At 40.8% G+C, this 17,739-nt stretch overlaps 1 protein-coding gene across 3 annotated transcripts in view; it reads right to left on the reverse strand.

The window, feature by feature from the left end:
• Nucleotides 1–17,739, reverse strand: part of LOC124855778 (polypeptide N-acetylgalactosaminyltransferase 18-like) — a 233,783-nt gene that overhangs the window by 82,351 nt on the left and 133,693 nt on the right. For all 3 annotated transcript variants that reach the window (XM_047345868.1, XM_047345867.1, XM_047345876.1), the window contains exons 2-3: nucleotides 11,985–12,192; nucleotides 11,735–11,901 (exon numbers count right to left, since the gene is read on the reverse strand). In XM_047345868.1, the coding sequence (XP_047201824.1) occupies nucleotides 11,735–11,901; nucleotides 11,985–12,192 (375 nt within the window). The remainder of the gene's footprint in view (nucleotides 1–11,734; nucleotides 11,902–11,984; nucleotides 12,193–17,739) is intronic.

The following is a 17,739-nucleotide window of genomic DNA, read 5'->3' on the forward strand; positions in this document are numbered from 1 at the left end:
ACCAGTATCACGTAGTGACCTGGCCACTATCCTGCAAGAAGAATGGCTTAAAATCCCTCTGACCACTGTGCAGAACTTGTATATGTCATTCCCAAGACCAAATGATGCTGTATTGGCCACAAAAGGAGGCCCTACACCATACTAATAAATTATTGTGGTCTAAAACCAGGTGTTTCAGTTTCATTGTCCAACCCCTGTACATACATACATACATGGTCTTCCACTTCTCCAAAAAGTAAATTGGGTATCCATTTTTTTTTTCCATATGCACATGCTTCACATTATTTAACAAATGCTAATATTTGACAGAAAAATACTGAGTAAACAGAAAATGCAGTTTTTGAAATAATGATTTTGTTTATTAAAAGAAAAAAAAACTTTATAACCAACCATGATTGTGTGAAAAATTAATTGCCCATTTTGTTAAATTATGAACTAAATTGTCCATATTATTAGGACAGCTTAGCTGAGTTTTTCTGTCCACACCCAGGCCTGATCATTGTTAAACCTGTAGAATCAGTAAATCACTTACAATCTGGCATAGCATTAAGTTGGGTAAAATATCATATAAGGCAACATATCATGCCCTAATCTAAAGAAATTCAAGAATAAATAAGAAACCCAAGCGCATAGTGAGGGTCTGCTGGGAACGTCTGACGGAGTCCTTGGCCAGTGATGTATTCAACTCTCACCTTGGGGAGAGCTTTGACCAGATTCCAAGGGATGTTGGAGACATAGAGTCTGAGTGGACCATGTTATTCGCATCTATTGTCGATGCTGCCGCCCGCAGCTGCGGCCATAAAGTCTGCGGTGCCGGTCGCAGCGGCAATCCCCAAACCCAGTGGTGGACACCGGCAGTAAGGGACGCTGTCAAGCTGAAGAAGGAGTCCTATCGGCTGTGGTTGGCTTGTGGGACTCCTGAGGTGGCTGACGGGTACTGCGAGGCCATGCGTGCCGCTGCCCGGCAAAAACTCGGGCCTGGGAGGAGTTCGGTGAGGCCATGGAGAAGGACTACAAGTTGGCCTCGAAGCAATTCCGGCAAACCGTCCGCCGCCTGAGGACGGGGAAGCAGTGCTTCGCCAACACTGTTTACAGTGGGAGTGGGAGGCTGCTGACCTCGACTCGGGACATTATCAGGCCGGTGGAAGGAGTACTTCGAGGATCTCCTCAATCCTGCCATCACGCATTCCCTGGTGGAAAATGAGCCTGGGGACTCGGGGTTAGGTTCTTTCATCACCCAGGCTGAATTCACCAAGGTGGTTAAGAAGCTCCGAGGTGGCAGGGCTTCGGGGGTGGATGAGATCCGCCCTGAGTACCTCAAGTCTCTGGATGTTGTGGGGCTGTCATGATTGACATGGCTCTTCAACATTGCGTGGCGGTCGAGGACAGTGCCTCTGGACTGGCAAACTAGGGTGGTAGTCCCCCTTCATAAGAAGGGTGACTGGAGGGAGTGTTCCAACATCAGGGGGATCACACTCCTCAGCCTCCCTGGTAAGGCCTACGTCAGGGTATTGGAGAGGAGAGTCTGGCCGATAGTCGAACCTCTGCTTCAGGAGGAGCAGTGCGGTTTTCATCCCGGTCGTGGAACACTGAACCAGCTGTCCCAACTGTGGTACACTGGACCAGCGCTATACCCTCTACAGGGTACTCGAGGGTTCATGGGAGTTTGCCCAACTGGTCCACATGTGTTTTGTGGACCTGGAGAAAGTATTTGACTGTGTCCCTCGTGATGCCCTATGGGGGGTGCTCCAGGAGTATGGAATCGGGGGCCCTTTACTTGGGGCCATCCGGTCTCTGTACAAGCGGAGCAGGAGTTTGGTTCGCATTGCCGGGACTAAGTCGGACCTGTTCCTGGTGCATGTTGGACTCCGGCAGGGCTGCCCTTTGTCACCGGTCCTGTTTATAACTTTTATGGACAGGATTTCTAGGTGCAGCCAAGGGCCGGCAGCGTCTGGTTTGGGGACTAGTGGATTTCATCTCTTCTTTTTGCGGATGACGTGGTCTTGCTGGCCCCCTCTAGCCAAAACCTACAGCATGCGCTGGGGCAGTTCGCGGCCGAGTGTGAAGGGACTGGGATGAAGATCAGCTCCTCCAGGTCCGAGGCCATGGTTCTCGACCGGAAAAGGGTGGCTTGTCCTCTTCAGGTTGAAGGGGAGTTCCTGCCTCAAGTGGAGGAGTTCAAGTATCTCGGGGTCTTGTTCACGAGTGATTGAAGAATGGAGCGGGACATCGACAGACGGATCGGCGCGGCTGCCGCAGTAATGAGGGCACTGTGCCGGTCCATTGTGGTGAAGAGAGAGCTGATTCAAAAAGCGAAGCTTTCGATTTATCGGTTGGTCTACGTTCCTACCCTCACCTATGGCCATGAACTTTGGGTCATGACCGAAAGAACGAGATCCCGATACAAGTGGCTGAAATGAGCTTCCTCCGTAGGGTGGCCGGGCACTCCCTTAGAGATAGGGTGAGGAGCTCGGCCATCCGGAAGGGGCTCGGAGTAGAGCCGCTGCTCACCCACATCGAGAGGAGCCAGTTGAGGTGGCTCGGGCATCTATACCGGATGCCTCCTGGACGCCTTCCAGGCACGTCCCACCAGGAGGAGGCCCAGGGGAGGCCCATGACACGCTGGAGGGACTATGTCTCTCGGCTGGCCTGGGAACGCCTTGGGCTCCCCCCGGAGGAGCTGGAGGAGGTGTCTGGGGAGAGGGACGTCTTGGCGTCTCTGCTGAGTATGAGTACTTTGGACTGATGACACAACTCAAGTTCATGTTGGTCAGTTTAAAACTTGACCAACAAGAACTACTCAGCACATTAATAAGCTAATGAGTTATACAGGAAATTACACATCACAATGGTAATCTAATTGTCATAGCTTTAGGTACGGACTTGACCCACATGCAGAATGACACTCAGGAGATCAGTTATAGAAGTTTAAGATATTTATTGTAACCGGTGAGGTGGTAAGTCTGGGACATGGAACCACCAAATTTGTAAAAACAGGAAGAGCAGGTGAGTTTAATACTTCCATGAGAAAACTAGTAACTAAATAAAGGTTGTATCTTACAGGGGAGTGTGACCAGAACCGCCAGGGGAATTGGAGATGCGGAGTTGTGGAAGCTCAACACTGAGGTCGTTGTGAGAAGGTAAGCTGAATCCGAGGGGCAGGAGTTATGTCTGGGTTTGAGTGCATTGGAGGGTGGACAGGCTGTTGATGACTTGGGTGTTGGTGAGTAGCCAAGAAGCTGCCAGCTAGGTAGTTGTCCAAAGAGGGTGCTTGGGGCAGAAAACTTCTCACATTGGTCCGTCAGCTCTCCCAAATCAGCTAACGGACCCTGTCTTTTGGCCGATCTGGACACGTTGGGCAGGCGGCTATAAGATGTTCTGAAGACCCACAATAAAAACATTGATCTCAGCCTCTCCTCAGGGGAGAGGCGGGCATGCCCTACCTGCATGGGTTCAGGCTCTAAAGTAGCAGCCTGGGGAAATGATCTGACTGTAGGTGTAACATTAACAGGACAAGAGGGTCTGACTGTTAAGCGTTCTGTTCGTGATCTTTTCCTTTCTCTATTTTTATTTTCCGCTCTGGTGGCTAAAGAGATTAACTCGTTAAGAGTCTTGGGTTCATCTAAGAGGGTGCTTGAGGCTTGAATCCTGAACTTAGGACCTTAGCCAAAATCCAGAACATCCACTGTGTTTTAGTGTTAGCGAAAGACTGGAGACTGGAATCAAACGTGGTCAGTCACCTGAAGGAGAACACAACAATAATATGTCGAAGTACTCAGCGAAGTCTTAGGTTTTTAGACATAGAGCTGGCTTGGTAATGTTACCACTGTTGGCAAAGCACTCAAGTGATGAGGTACTGGCAGCCTCCTGCTTAAATACACCCATACATCAATCAGGAGATGACTTGCACCTGTTATCCAGGAAATCCGGAACTCCAGCGCCCTCTAGGGTTGAAACACAGTTTGTAGCATGTAAGGAGAACACAAACAGAGAGATCCCAGAACTCCGACACTAATACATCAAAGGCTTTTAAAGAAGCAAAAATTTCTGTGAAGAAAACTCAAGAGTACAGAAGTAAAATTATAAAACAAAAACAGACAGTGGAGTGTTACGGGGCGGTTGTGTCAAGAGGGTGGAAATGTCCAATAAATTCAAACCTGATTTGAGGTAGCTTGCAGTGGAACATTAAATGTAGATACAACTAATAATTGCATGCCAACATGTCAGAGAGTATTAATGTTGAATAAACAATGACCTTCTGTGCCAAACCCTCCTTGTGGAGGGTGTCAGTGACTTCCTTCTGGACATCTGTCACATCAGCAGTCATCCCCAGGATTGTTTAGCCTACTGACCCAGACTTAGAGACCAATAGAAGATCTCATATCACTCCAGTTTTGGCCTCTCTTCATTGGTTTCCAGTAAATTCTAGATTTCATTTTAAAATGTTAGTTGTAACCTTTAGGGCCTTACATGGCCAAGCCCCCCAGTATATCTCTGACCTGTTGAAACCATGTTCTTCATCCCGAGCTCTTAGATCATCAGGTCAAAGGTTACTGTTGGTCCCTCGCACTCGTTTCAAAACTCGTGGGGATCGGGCTTTTGGGGCTGTGACACCAAGGTTGTGGAATTTTCTTCCATTGTCTTTATGCTGTAGAGACTCCATTGACTCTTTTAAAAAGCAGCTGAAGACATTTTTATACAGACAAGCTTTTAATCAACATGTTATATTGTATTGTTTGATATTGTGGTACTTTTTTTTTGTTGTTGTTGTGAAGCACTTTGTGATTTTTATCTGATAAGTGCTATATAAATAAATTTTACTTACTTACTTTATAGGCTCATGAAACTTTTGCAGGTGTTTTGAGTTAATTAGCTAACCAGGGTGTGAAATTATGAGTTTCCAGTTGTTCACTTTTTCACAAAATTCAAACTTTGTTTTCATTATTGTTAAGTCATAATCATCATAATTACAAGAAATAAATGATTGAAATATATCACTAATGATATATCACTGTATTGAATCTATATACAGGTCCTTCTCAAAATATTAGCATATTGTGATAAAGTTCATTATTTTCCATAATGTCATGATGAAAATTTAACATTCATATATTTTAGATTCATTGCACACTAACTGAAATATTTCAGGTCTTTTATTGTCTTAATACGGAGGATTTTGGCATACAGCTCATGAAAACCCAAAATTCCTATCTCACAAAATTAGCATATTTCATCCGACTAATAAAAGAAAAGTGTTTTTAATACAAAAAACGTCAACCTTCAAATAATCATGTACAGTTATGCACTCAATACTTGGTCGGGAATCCTTTTGCAGAAATGATTGCTTCAATGCGGCGTGGCATGGAGGCAATCAGCCTGTGGCACTGCTGAGGTCTTATGGAGGCCCAGGATGCTTCGATAGCGGCCTTTAGCTCATCCAGAGTGTTGGGTCTTGAGTCTCTCATCGTTCTCTTCACAATATCCCACAGATTCTCTATGGGGTTCAGGTCAGGAGAGTTGGCAGGCCAATTGAGCACAGTGATACCATGGTCAGTAAACCATTTACCAGTGGTTTTGGCACTGTGAGCAGGTGCCAGGTCGGGCTGAAAAATGAAATCTTCATCTCCATAAAGCTTTTCAGCAGATGGAAGCATGAAGTGCTCCAAAATCTCCTGATAGCTAGCTGCATTGACCCTGCCCTTGATAAAACACAGTGGACCAACACCAGCAGCTGACACGGCACCCCAGACCATCACTTACTGTGGGTACTTGACACTGGACTTCTGGCATCAGAATCAGAATCAGAATCAGAAAAGCTTTATTGCCAAGTACGTTTTTGGACATACAAGGAATTTGTTTTGGCGTAGTCGGTGCAATACAGTACAAATTAAACAGTATAAACATATCTACAATATAATATAAATATATGTGCACAGTTTTAAGTGAGTGAGAGTAAATATAGAGCAGTATAAGATGCAAGAGCAATACAACAGTGCAGGTGATCATTGTGCAATTAAAGCAGTGCAAGTAAAGCAGGAGTCCATGCTGAGCGTTAATGTAACGCATAGAGTTACAGGTTACAGGTGTCCTGTCAGCAAAAAAAGGGGGGGTATGGGGGAAAGGGAGAGTGTCAAGGTGGTTTCCGGGCTTTGTTAACCAGGCTGGTGGCATTTCCTTCTCCCCAGTCTTCCTCCAGACTCTGGCACCTTGATTTCCGAATGACATGCAGAATTTGCTTTCATCCAAAAAAAGTACTTTGGACCACTGAGCAACAGTCCAGTGCTGCTTCTCTGTAGCCCAGGTCAGGCGCTTCTTCCGCTGTTTCTGGTTCAAAAGTGGCTTGACCCGGGAAATGCGGCACCTGTAGCCCATTTCCTGCACACGCCTGTGCACGGTGGCTCTGGATGTTTCTACTCCAGACTCAGTCCACTGCTTCCGCAGGTCCCCCAAGGTCTGGAATCGGCCCTTCTCCACAATCTTCCTCAGGGTCCGGTCACCTCTTCTCGTTGTGCAGCGTTTTCTGCCACACTTTTTCCTTCCCACAGACTTCCCACTGGGGTGCCTTGCTACAGCACTCTGGGAACAGCCTATTTGTTCAGAAATTTCTTTCTGTGTCTTACCCTCTTGCTTGAGGGTGTCAATAGTGGCCTTCTGGACAGCAGTCAGGTCGGCAGTCTTACCCATGATTGGGGTTTTGAGTGATGAACCAGGCTGGGAGTTTTAAAGGCCTCAGGAATCTTTTGCAGGTGTTTAGAGTTAACTCGTTGATTCAGATGATTAGGTTCATAGCTCGTTTAGAGACCCTTTTAATGATATGCTAATTTTGTGAGATAGGAATTTTGGGTTTTCATGAGCTGTATGCCGAAATCATCCGTATTAAGACAATAAAAGACCTGAAATATTTCAGTTAGTGTGCAATGAATCTAAAATATATGAATGTTAAATTTTCATCATGACATTATGGAAAATAATGAACTTTATCACAATATGCTAATATTTTGAGAAGGACCTGTATGATTTCACTACCTGAAATTAGTGACAAAAATGTCAAGCTCTTTCATGATATTGTAATTTTTTTTAGATGTACCTGTAGATTTGTGTAGACAGGATAACCGCGTTCTCGAGTTAAGATAAGGGACTTTTTCTGACCAAATTTACCCCATCCAAAGGCACTCCAACATGTAAAATCTTTCTGGCACGTTAAATGAATCCTATTGTAATTGTTCAGAAGCTTTGCCGCTTTTACAGTTCTTGTCTGAACAATGTTTGTGTAGATAGGCAGTTAACATAGCAACACAGATATTTAAGAATTTCAACAACTCATGTTTAGGTGAAAACGTTTGAAATTTCCGGGTTTGGATTGATTGCTTTTTTAGAAGGAAGGACTTGGGATGGGCTGTTAGCTTCACTCCCCCTGGGAATTCATCCCTTCTTCTTTATACACTCAGACTGCTGGTAAGAAACCGACAGCCCATTGCTTCTTAACACAAAAAAACGAAACATCCTTTCTAAACAGTTTTGTGATTTCAAAAGTATTTTAAACGTCTCAGATAATTTACTACTCAGTTGGCAGTGCACAGTAAGGATTTTGTATTTCTAGTTTTTCTTTCAACCATCCTTAGCTAATTTGTCTTAATTTCACCATGTAGATCAATAAGCAGCATTTATTACTTACACTGCTACCTTTCTTGTGTGTGACTTACTGCCATGCAATTGAAAGTGACTGCAAACCAAGAGCATTAAATTAAATTTCCAAGAGAATGCTTGGAAATACTGCATAAATACTTGAAATGCATTAGCAGAGAATCATTTGAAGAAAATGATGAATGTATTTATCCCACTGGTTGCTGCGCTAATCAGTATTCAGCTGTGTACAGCTACCATAACTAAACTGTGATATATTGTATTATAGAAGAACAGAGGGGCAGTGGGAGACCCATAAAATCTGTGGGCGATGTAGCGGAGACAGATTTCTCATAATAGTAATTATAGATTTGGCAGCTATGAAATACAATATGCTCCACAGAACGTGGAACAATTAATAACATTGGCCCAGAAATGGAAAATCACATCCAGGCTTTGACTGCAACTGCCTTAGTAAGTTTTTTAATGTTATCACACACCAGTGGTGAAACTAATGCCCACTCATGTCCTAATTTAGTGCATGGCATAAGGCAGAAAATAGAATAATTGGCAAATGAAATGCAGAACTTTGTTGTAGTAGCTTACCTGCACAAACCAGTACTTAGTTGGAGTCAAGCACCGAATCGTTGCCTTTCAACATAATGGTAAAGTCTTTAATTTCACTGGGGTGAATTTAATCAGCGTCTATTTGCATTGGCACAAAAGCCAAGTCGTATACTGCAGGTTAGTTTGTGGTACACAAAGACTTTATTCTGTGGCATCCAAAGAAAGTTTAATTCGACCATTCTACCATTATTATTAACAGTGTCATTATTAAGATTATTGTTTTATATTCAAGCCATTCAGAGGCAGAGTGGCTTGTGTGGTTTGGATTATTGTCGTACTGCATAAGTGCTCTTGTGCTGAAGGTCACAAATGGATGGCAAGATATTTTCCTCCAGGATTTCTTGGCAGACAGCAGAATTTATAGGTTCATCAATTACAGAAAGTTGTCCAGCTCCTGAAGCAATAAAGCAAGTGCTTTTTGAGATCTTTTAGCCTACTTCATGTCAGGCAGGATCTATTTGTCATTATTTGATTCCCCAGGTGTGGCAGTAATCAAGCCTGAGTGTGGCTCGTGTAATTGAACCAAAAGATTGTGGTTAATCACATTTAACTCATGATTTAACAGAGGGAGGACATTTGATTGGTTTGTATAGCTTTTTTTCTCTTGACAAATGACATCATCACTTAGATTACTGCTTCTTGTATTTACTCAGGTTGTCTTTTTTTTAGTTTAAAATTTAATAAGTATGACAAAAAAAAACAAAAAAAAAACATGAAGAAATCTGTAAGGGTGCACATACCTTTTCATGACACTATTTAACTGATATTGAACAACAGTATTCCAAGCTTTTCCTTTTCAGCTAGGCACAGTTAAAACATAAAACTGGCTGACTTCTTAATAGAAACATTCAGTTTAGACTGTTGTTACCCACTGACAGAATTGTTAAAGGGATTCAGAGTGAGAATGGATTCAGCTTGTAAATTGTAATGAACCAAACAAAGGACTCGAAAATTCAGCCAGATACAAAGCACAGTTTAAAAGATTTATTGTAAATCTGAAACTAGGCGAGTCAGGAAACTTTGGGACTGGTGGGAGTCAGGAGCACGCTGGAAACGCTGTTCAGGATCATTATGAAGGATACAATTAGGACCAATTGTTCCTCCAGGATTTCATCAGTTCTGGTAATCCAAAAGGATGTGACTGTCTCCGACTTTAGACAGATCCACTTCAGCCTGATCACTGTGGAGTTACTCTTGCTTCTTCAGAGAGAAACTACGGAACGGCAGGCAAGGGTGGTGATGTCACAATAAGTAATGTGGAGTCTTGGACAAACATACGTCAGAGGATCTGTCAGTAATGAATCTAGAATCCAGAGGGTAAAAAAGGTGACAGGCAAGGGTCACAGACGAAGAGGCAGATATGAGATTACTTATTCAAGGGCTTGGTAAAACTCAAGAGGTCAGGGCACATAAACGTGGTTGATGTCCAGAGATCAGAAGCTTGGCAGAAGTCTGATGACGGCAAGACAAGGCAGGAGAATATAGGGCACTGAAATGTGGTCGTAACAATGAGATCAAATGAGGGCAAGGAAAAAAAATGCCGGACATATACACACTGGAGCTGTTGATATTCTGGCAGAGACCTGAAGGATGGAGTGCGCCTAAACAGAGTAGATCACAAGTGAGTGAAATTGCGCTGATTGCACCAGTGGAGACATCAAACTAGTAACACAAATGTCACAAAAATGTTGCTATCTGTGCAAACTCCATTTTATATTCTCTTAAGATCAAGTTTGGAAAGCTGGAAGCTCAGCTTTAACTTCCTTCTTCCCTGATCAAGTCTGACATACCACTGGAAACGTCTACCTAGGTGCAAAACTCAACACATTCTGCCGACATCTTCAAGATAGCCTGGCATGTCTTTTATATACAGCAACACAGCATATTTGAAAATGTAACCGCAAGTAGAGTGATTTTGCTGCCTTTTCTTCATAGCTAATGAACGACACAACTGGTTTACCAATAGTAAATATAAATGGACTGAATTCATATAGATGCTTTGTAGTCATGCTGACTACTAAAAGGGCTTTACATTAGAGTCACATTCACCCAGTCACACATTGATACACTGATATGCAGATCGCTTGGCAATTTAGGGTTAAGTGCCTTGCCCAGGAGCACATCAACATGTGACCCATAACTTTCAGATTCCAAGACTACTACTAAACCCACTGAGCCGCAGTTACTCAGTCTCCTTTTGCTATATACGTTCTTGCACATCAAACGTTTGGAGCTTTATGCATTTTAAACCTAGCTAAAGAAGTTAAAAAACAAACAAAACTGTGTGAACATCTTCATTTTATGGACAGGTTTAACTTCGGACAGCTCAGCTTCATGGAATTAATGTGCTAACTAAATACTGAAAAAAAGTTTTAAATAAGAAAATTAATTATTGAATATCGTAAAGGTGCTGAAGTCCCAATTCATTTTAAAGCAAATAAACAATGTAAAAAAGGAGGTTGGTGGCTGAGGCGCCTGCAACTTAAGTTCTGGCAAACACCCCAAACAATCTTGGGCCGGTTCCGACTACACTAATTGCTCTATATCATAAATGCATGTTTGACATCTGTAACATCATGATGATTTTAGTTGCCTCCAATGCTTCGACAAGACAAGACCAGACCAGACCAGACCAGATTAGACCAGATCAGATCAGATAACATAAAATGCCCTGTGCTTTCTGTAAGGTAATAAAGAAAGGAAATTGAATTCTTGTAAAAGTTTTAATCTGCTTTCATTCTTTCAGTAGCTGTAACAATGTTTAACACATCACTTGTTTTTTAATTGCAAAGTAGCTACTTTTTTTTACCAAGGTACCATTTTCACACTTCCACACAGATAACTGTGCTGAATGTGTGGGCAGTCAGGATAGTGGGCAACTGACCAAAAGATTGGGAGGCATGATGGCTATCTACATGCAGCACAATTTATTTCTGTTAAAAGCAATGAAATTGTAATTGAATATGGTGATACAATGAAGAGGCAACATTTGTCATTTAAAGACAAATGACTCCAAAATCACATGTCTTCCTCAAAGTTCTCACATTCCTATCCTCCTAACTTCAGGATGGGGAAGACAGTCTGCATCATTATTTGCTATTCTTGCCAATTATTCCTGGGAAATTTGAGGCTACACAGTTAGAACAGTACAAGAGGGAAGAATAACTCATCCTCCACCATCCTCAACTACAAGTGCATGGGCTGGGTATAAAGTAGTGCAATAAATCCATATGTCTGCAACAAAATATAGGCAAAGCTGTAAAGTGTTTCTTGCAAACTCACTAAAAATTGGTTTTAAGACAAAATGTCAGTCCAAAGAGGGTTATCCAAATACGAGACATCATATGTGAAGCAAAATGGGTCTTCAGGTGGAGTGGATGTATAAATGAGTCTACATTCTGTCCTTGGGGGAAAAAAAAATTATGGGTGAAAGAGTATACATTAAAAATGAGCTCAAGAGCCAGGTTTAGATTTAGGTTCTTACAGCTGTTACTGTTGTCGTCCACCAGTATGATCTCTTTGAGGAGGTAGGATGGAGTCCTCTGGATGACCGTGTGAATGGAACGCAATAAAACCGACAGGGCCTCGTTGACGAAGATGAAGATCACGCTGAGCTGAGGAAGGTCTGATGAATAGGACATGTTTCTGCATCTGAAGAGAAGGAAAAGAGAGATTCGGATGCTTCTCTGTCTGAATAACAGCTCATTAAGGAATGAAACAACTAGTGGACTGACCCGTCTGGTCGTAAATCTGGAATGGGTCTGGTGAGAGAGATGCGATCACTCAGGTAACCGTTGTATCCGAAGTAACGGAACTTTTTGAGGGCGACCCGTCGGCTCTCTGGGCCCAGGTCATGACCCCAGTGATTGAACAGCGAGGAGGCGGCGTCTGAGGCAGAGTCTGATGAAGATGCTGCTTCTTCACCATCCTTCGGAGGGGTTTCTGTGGAAATACAGAGGAGAAAGGTTGGACATTTTTGAACAGAAGTACTTCTTTTGAGTGAACTCCAAATGTATCAATATTAAACACCAAACTGGATTTTCCAACTTTTGAAGAAAGTGTTAACAATTCACTGGAAAAATAAATGTCTTTCTGCTCTATTAGGGGTGCCTCTGTGGAAAAAAATGATTCTTACTAAGCAGAATGCTAGAGCTTGAGGGATAATGTGAGCTACACGAGGGAACTGGTCGAAACCCAAATGCAATTTCAGGTGACAAGGATTTTCATTGTGATTACAAACAATGTTGGCAGATGTATTTGTGCAGAGGCTTACACAAATACACTAACATGACCAATGTAATACCTCTTTTTTAATGGGGAACTGCAAGCCTGATTTTCTTTGCTATGTGTGAAGCACTAAGCTGTTTACTTTACATGGTTATGAACAATAAAAATACAAACAATGATCAAATCCTCCATGAAAGCAGCACATTTCGAATGACAACAAAGCCTATATGGTAGGTTCTAATATTATAAATCTGTGGTTAAAAATAAAAGCATGAAAATGGACTAGTAGCCTGGAGTTATTCTAGCTCATCATTTGCTAACAAGCATGAGGCCTGACAGACAAAACAGCCAAGTATCAAAATAATTTCAGTGTGGTAGTTGGGTGGTTTGTTTGTTTGTTTGTTTGTTTTTGGAAAAAAAGGTGATTATATGAGGTGAATATTCATGAACTGAGACATGGGGAAACCTCTTATGCAGGAGCACTGATGCAAACAGAGAAAATGCGTTAAAAAGGTGGCTTTGATGGCAAGCCTTAAACTAAATTAATATTTTATTAGAGTAGAAGCTGCATAACCTCATACTGAAAATTTGAGAAAAACCCCAACTTTTAATTGCTGCATTTATTCAGTGGGGAATAAATACCAATGTTAAGAAATCACTAACATTTATTGATACCCTAAATAATTCATATAAAATAAATGTAACTGAAAGAATTTTTTTATTTATACATCTTAATTTGATCAGAGTGTGAATATCTCTTAGTCTCTCTTCACCACATGAAAGGAACAAGAATATCTAAAATAAAGTAAGGCAGATGTGCTTCATAAGTAACTGGCTAGATAAAAAATAGCTACACACAAAACTACTACTTTCAGAGCAAAAATAACAAATTTTAAAACACCTGAACCTGTGACAAATAACACTAGAAAATGGCCCATTTTTCATCTAAAATGAAGAGGAAGGTTATAAAGGTAAAAAAAATCTCCAAAGCTCACTGTTGGAAAATCATGGCAAAAAGGTGCATTTTGTAAAAAGTAAACGTGTAGAGTTTTTCTAAATGATACTGGGAATTTACCTGGACACATCATTCGATCAGATGAGACTAAAATCACCCCAAGTGGATCTGGCATAAAAAAGGATGAATATTGGGAAAAGCACATCATATCGCCTTTAGGATCTGTGATGGTGCAGGCCTTTTTGTTTTCCATAGGCCCCAGGAACCTATTTAGAGAACATATCATGAACTCCCAGGACCTTTTAAATAAGAATCGGGAGGCTGCTGCCAGAAAACCGAACCCATGATTGCACAACCCTGTTATAATTTTTATAGTTAACTGGATACTTGCATGGATCAATTATGAGTCTGTTTTTTTAAATGAAAGTGATTAGGCTATTCAAAGCGGATGTTAGTAACTTCTACTCAAAGACCAACAGTAAAAATGGGCAGCATAAAAACCTCCCACAAACACATCATGATCTCTGAGGTAAGATTTAGAGGTAATACTGGTACTGTCAATCTGCTTAACTTTTTATTTGCATTTACAGGTATAATGAAAAAGTTCCAGGCAGTTTGAGTTTCCAATAAATATTTTATCAACATTTCTTGGATTAAAGATGAAACTAATCATTTTTAATGCTACTGCATCCAGATCTGCAGCCAGGGATTTTGGGCCCCATGAAAATAAATCTTACTGGGGCCCCCCCAAAGCCGGCAGAAATTTTTTACACTGTTCTACATAAAACTATGCATTTTAATGACAGTTTCGGTTATTATTCCTATATTTGTGAATAAGGAAAATATGACAGTTACTTGGTAAGGAAAGCACTGAAAGTACAATGAAATTAATTTAGATTAAATTATTTGCTGCAAGACTGAAACTCAATATTCTCAGTATCCTCAGACGGTACTTGGGCTGCTGCTGCTCTTGACGCGTCTGCTCGAAACGTGTCTTTTTTTTTTAGCAGAGCAGCTTGCTAAACATTTGCCTGCATTGATTAATTAACTAATACAACAGTGAAAGGCATAAATCCAGAGTTTTCTTCAGAAATATAAGCTAATAGGTGGAGAAAAGTGAGCTAGCTTATAACAGGTTAATGTTCCAGAACTTTCTATTACATGAACCACTAACAGACCCACCTTGCCTATGAAGGAATTGGGTGACAGCCTGTCTACCCTTTGCATCTTTCACTAGTCTGAGCTTTTTCTCTTTCCTTTTTTGGCTCCCTGACTTGTGCGGGATCTTGCGGTCTCATCCTCCACTTGCTGTCTGTGAAAAGTTGTCTGCGGCTTTCTGACAGAGCAGGTGGTGGACTGAACCAATTTACGTAAATAGAGAGACTTACTGTTCCTAATACATTTTAAATCAAATATATGTATCATTGTAAGTTTATCACTGAGTGTCATATTATTTTGTCAGTATTATAATTGTCCTCTGTGGGCCCTTGTCAATCGTGGGCCCCTAGAATCCTTCTCCTTATTCTCCCCTTTCCGGCGCCCCTGACTGCGTCACAGAGGATTATAATTTAACAAGAACCTGTGACCAGACATTACATACCAGGATGAAATCTTTGACACTGTACAGAAAACAGTAATATTAACATGAATGCTGTTTAGAAATTAAATGAAGCGTGATATAGTCATGTTTCCTTCACTAGACCTTAAAAGTCCCGCTTGTTTCTTTTGTATTTTATGAGCAGGAGTACATTTTTAAAATCATGCAAGCTTGAATCTCTATTTGTATGTAACAGTGGTATCATTACCACTGGAGCTAATTTCTTTCTGCACCCCTAACATTACTCAGAACTTAATAGAGTAACCAAGGTTAAAGCTGAAAATTTTACTCTGGAAACCCAAACCCCTTATGTCATTATATAATGAAAAATCTGCAATATGTAATAAGCTCTAGAACCCCTAAAGAACAACCTGATAATTCATTAATCATTGTAGCTGTCCTCTGAGCTATTATAAACAATCCTCTATGTACGGTTGCAGTAATGCATTTACTCTGTTGCCTGCAGCAGCAGATTTAACAGTCAACACATCTTTGTCAAACAGACCTTTGAGTACCAAATAAGGGCAAACCAGAATTTGTGCGACCTTTTAATTCTGTTATAAGATGCATAGGCAGCTCTGCTGCTAAGAAATCTGGAATGCGCAAATAGGGCCTTCTTTCACTGGTGCAATTTGCCCAAATTTAAATGAAATATGGCACATATATTTAGGAGAAAGTCCGCCCATATTCTTGCATATTTATGTTAGTCACAGGCCAACCAAATTGTGTTGAATATACAAAGACCAGATCTATTTAAGTTATGCAGAATATATGAAAAGAAAATACCAACTGCTGAAAGTTGGTGGTAATCTAGGTTCAGTAATGCCACAGAAGGTAGAATTCCTCCTCTTTTTTAGTGAAGTGTGGCTGACACTTTTTCAAAAAAAGTCTGATCAAAAAATTTTTTAAACACAGAATCCAAAACGTATTATTTCGGAACATTCCAACAGATGATTTACCTATATAAATGAAGTCTGTTAAGATCTAAACAATGTCATGTTAATCTGTTGTGCTAATGGTGAGACAACCAATAGGAGCAGGTGTGTGTATGCAACAGAAAAAACTGACAAGAGGACTTGTCGAGTTAATACACAGCCAGCACCCGCCAAACAAACCTTTCACAATCCATTGTCTATACCTGTTTATTCTTGCACGGCCATTGGGGGGCTGGTGCCTACATCCAGCAGTTATTGAGTGACAGGTAGGGTACACCCTGGACAGGTCACCCATCCATCACAGGGCACACTTATTTTTTCACTGATTGACTTAATTTGAAAAGGCTGTAATTGTACAGAAGTCTTTTTTTATTCTAATATAAAGTTAGCAAATTATATTTCCATAGACTACATTTTACTAAACATTTTTACCTTTATTCAATGCTTTTTATCTTCCAATGAATACGTTAGAGGTACATATCATTCCTCTGTCTTTTACCATCTGCAGCGTTGCTTATCGATTTAGAAACACTCCAGACATTATTTACTCCAGTCAGATGTTTTTCATATTCTCTTATTTAACAGAGGACTTCAGGGCCCGTATTCACAAAGAATCCTAAGATTAAAAGTAGCTCCTAGTGACGTCAATTCGCCTCGGTAAGATAAAAGTTATTCACAAAGCACCAAATGTTAAGAGTAGTGAGGAGGGCTTTTGGTGAGTCTAAGAGTGTCTTAAGCAGGGAAAATGGTAAGTGGAAAGACAGAGGGAAAGGAGAGATATTCTCCTACAATGAACCATAAAAAGTGAACAAAATTACAAACAATATAGTACAGAATTATTTAAATTTATAGAGACTGTAAAATGCTTTCAAAAACTAAAGTTGGAAAAAATTGGAAAAACTCTAAATATATACATAAATACAAACTCTAGACAAGATAAAGTAAAATAATCTAAGCACTATATACATAGAAGAAAGATGTAAATGAGAATAGGTATTTGTTGTATTGTACATGATGTCAGTAGCCTAAGCCTAAATGGTCTAAAATGCAAGTTTCCTGGTGTGTCGCAATCTCCTCTCTAGCTTCTGAATGCAGCAGACAGTGCTGCTGGCATTCCAGGCTGGTGCTGAAAGCAGAGGGAACGATGCTTTGATGTGCTGGGTTTGCCTGTTTGTTTGCACTGTGATCCCAGGACCAAATCTATCTTTCAACACTCCTCTCTTCTCCTCCACCAGCAGGCTCTGCTCCTCTGTTCAGTTAGAGTTGCTTCACCTTTTTTTCTTTGTTTTGTTTTGGTCATTTTACCAAACTAAACCTCATTATACAAGAAGGCAATGACAGTACAATGCAGAATTTTAATATTAATATTAAATTAATTAAAATGAAATAAATGAAGTAGCAAAATGAACACATGGTGAATAAACATAATAAGCAAATCATAAATAATGATGAACATGTAAATAAGCTGCGTTCAAACATTTTGATGCTGTGTGACAATTTAATCTTGCTAAGTTTTATCATCAAGATTCACACATTTCTGAATATAGTCTAAATTCTAGCATTGGTTAATTTCTCTCCATTGATTACTAGCGCATTTTTTTTCTTTGTTTCTTTTAATAATCAATCACAGCTCTTAGAGGACAGCGTCACACCTAGCAACAGGTTCAACCACACCTCCTCACTAAGATAGGAATTTCTGTCCTCTCCTTGTTCAGAGTTGCTCTCAGCAGCAAACTGAGTCACTGTGAAGCTAGGAGTCCTTGCCAAAACGTTTT

The sequence above is a fragment of the Girardinichthys multiradiatus genome, chromosome 2 (genome assembly GCF_021462225.1).
Source record: "Girardinichthys multiradiatus isolate DD_20200921_A chromosome 2, DD_fGirMul_XY1, whole genome shotgun sequence".
NCBI lineage: Eukaryota > Metazoa > Chordata > Actinopteri > Cyprinodontiformes > Goodeidae > Girardinichthys > Girardinichthys multiradiatus.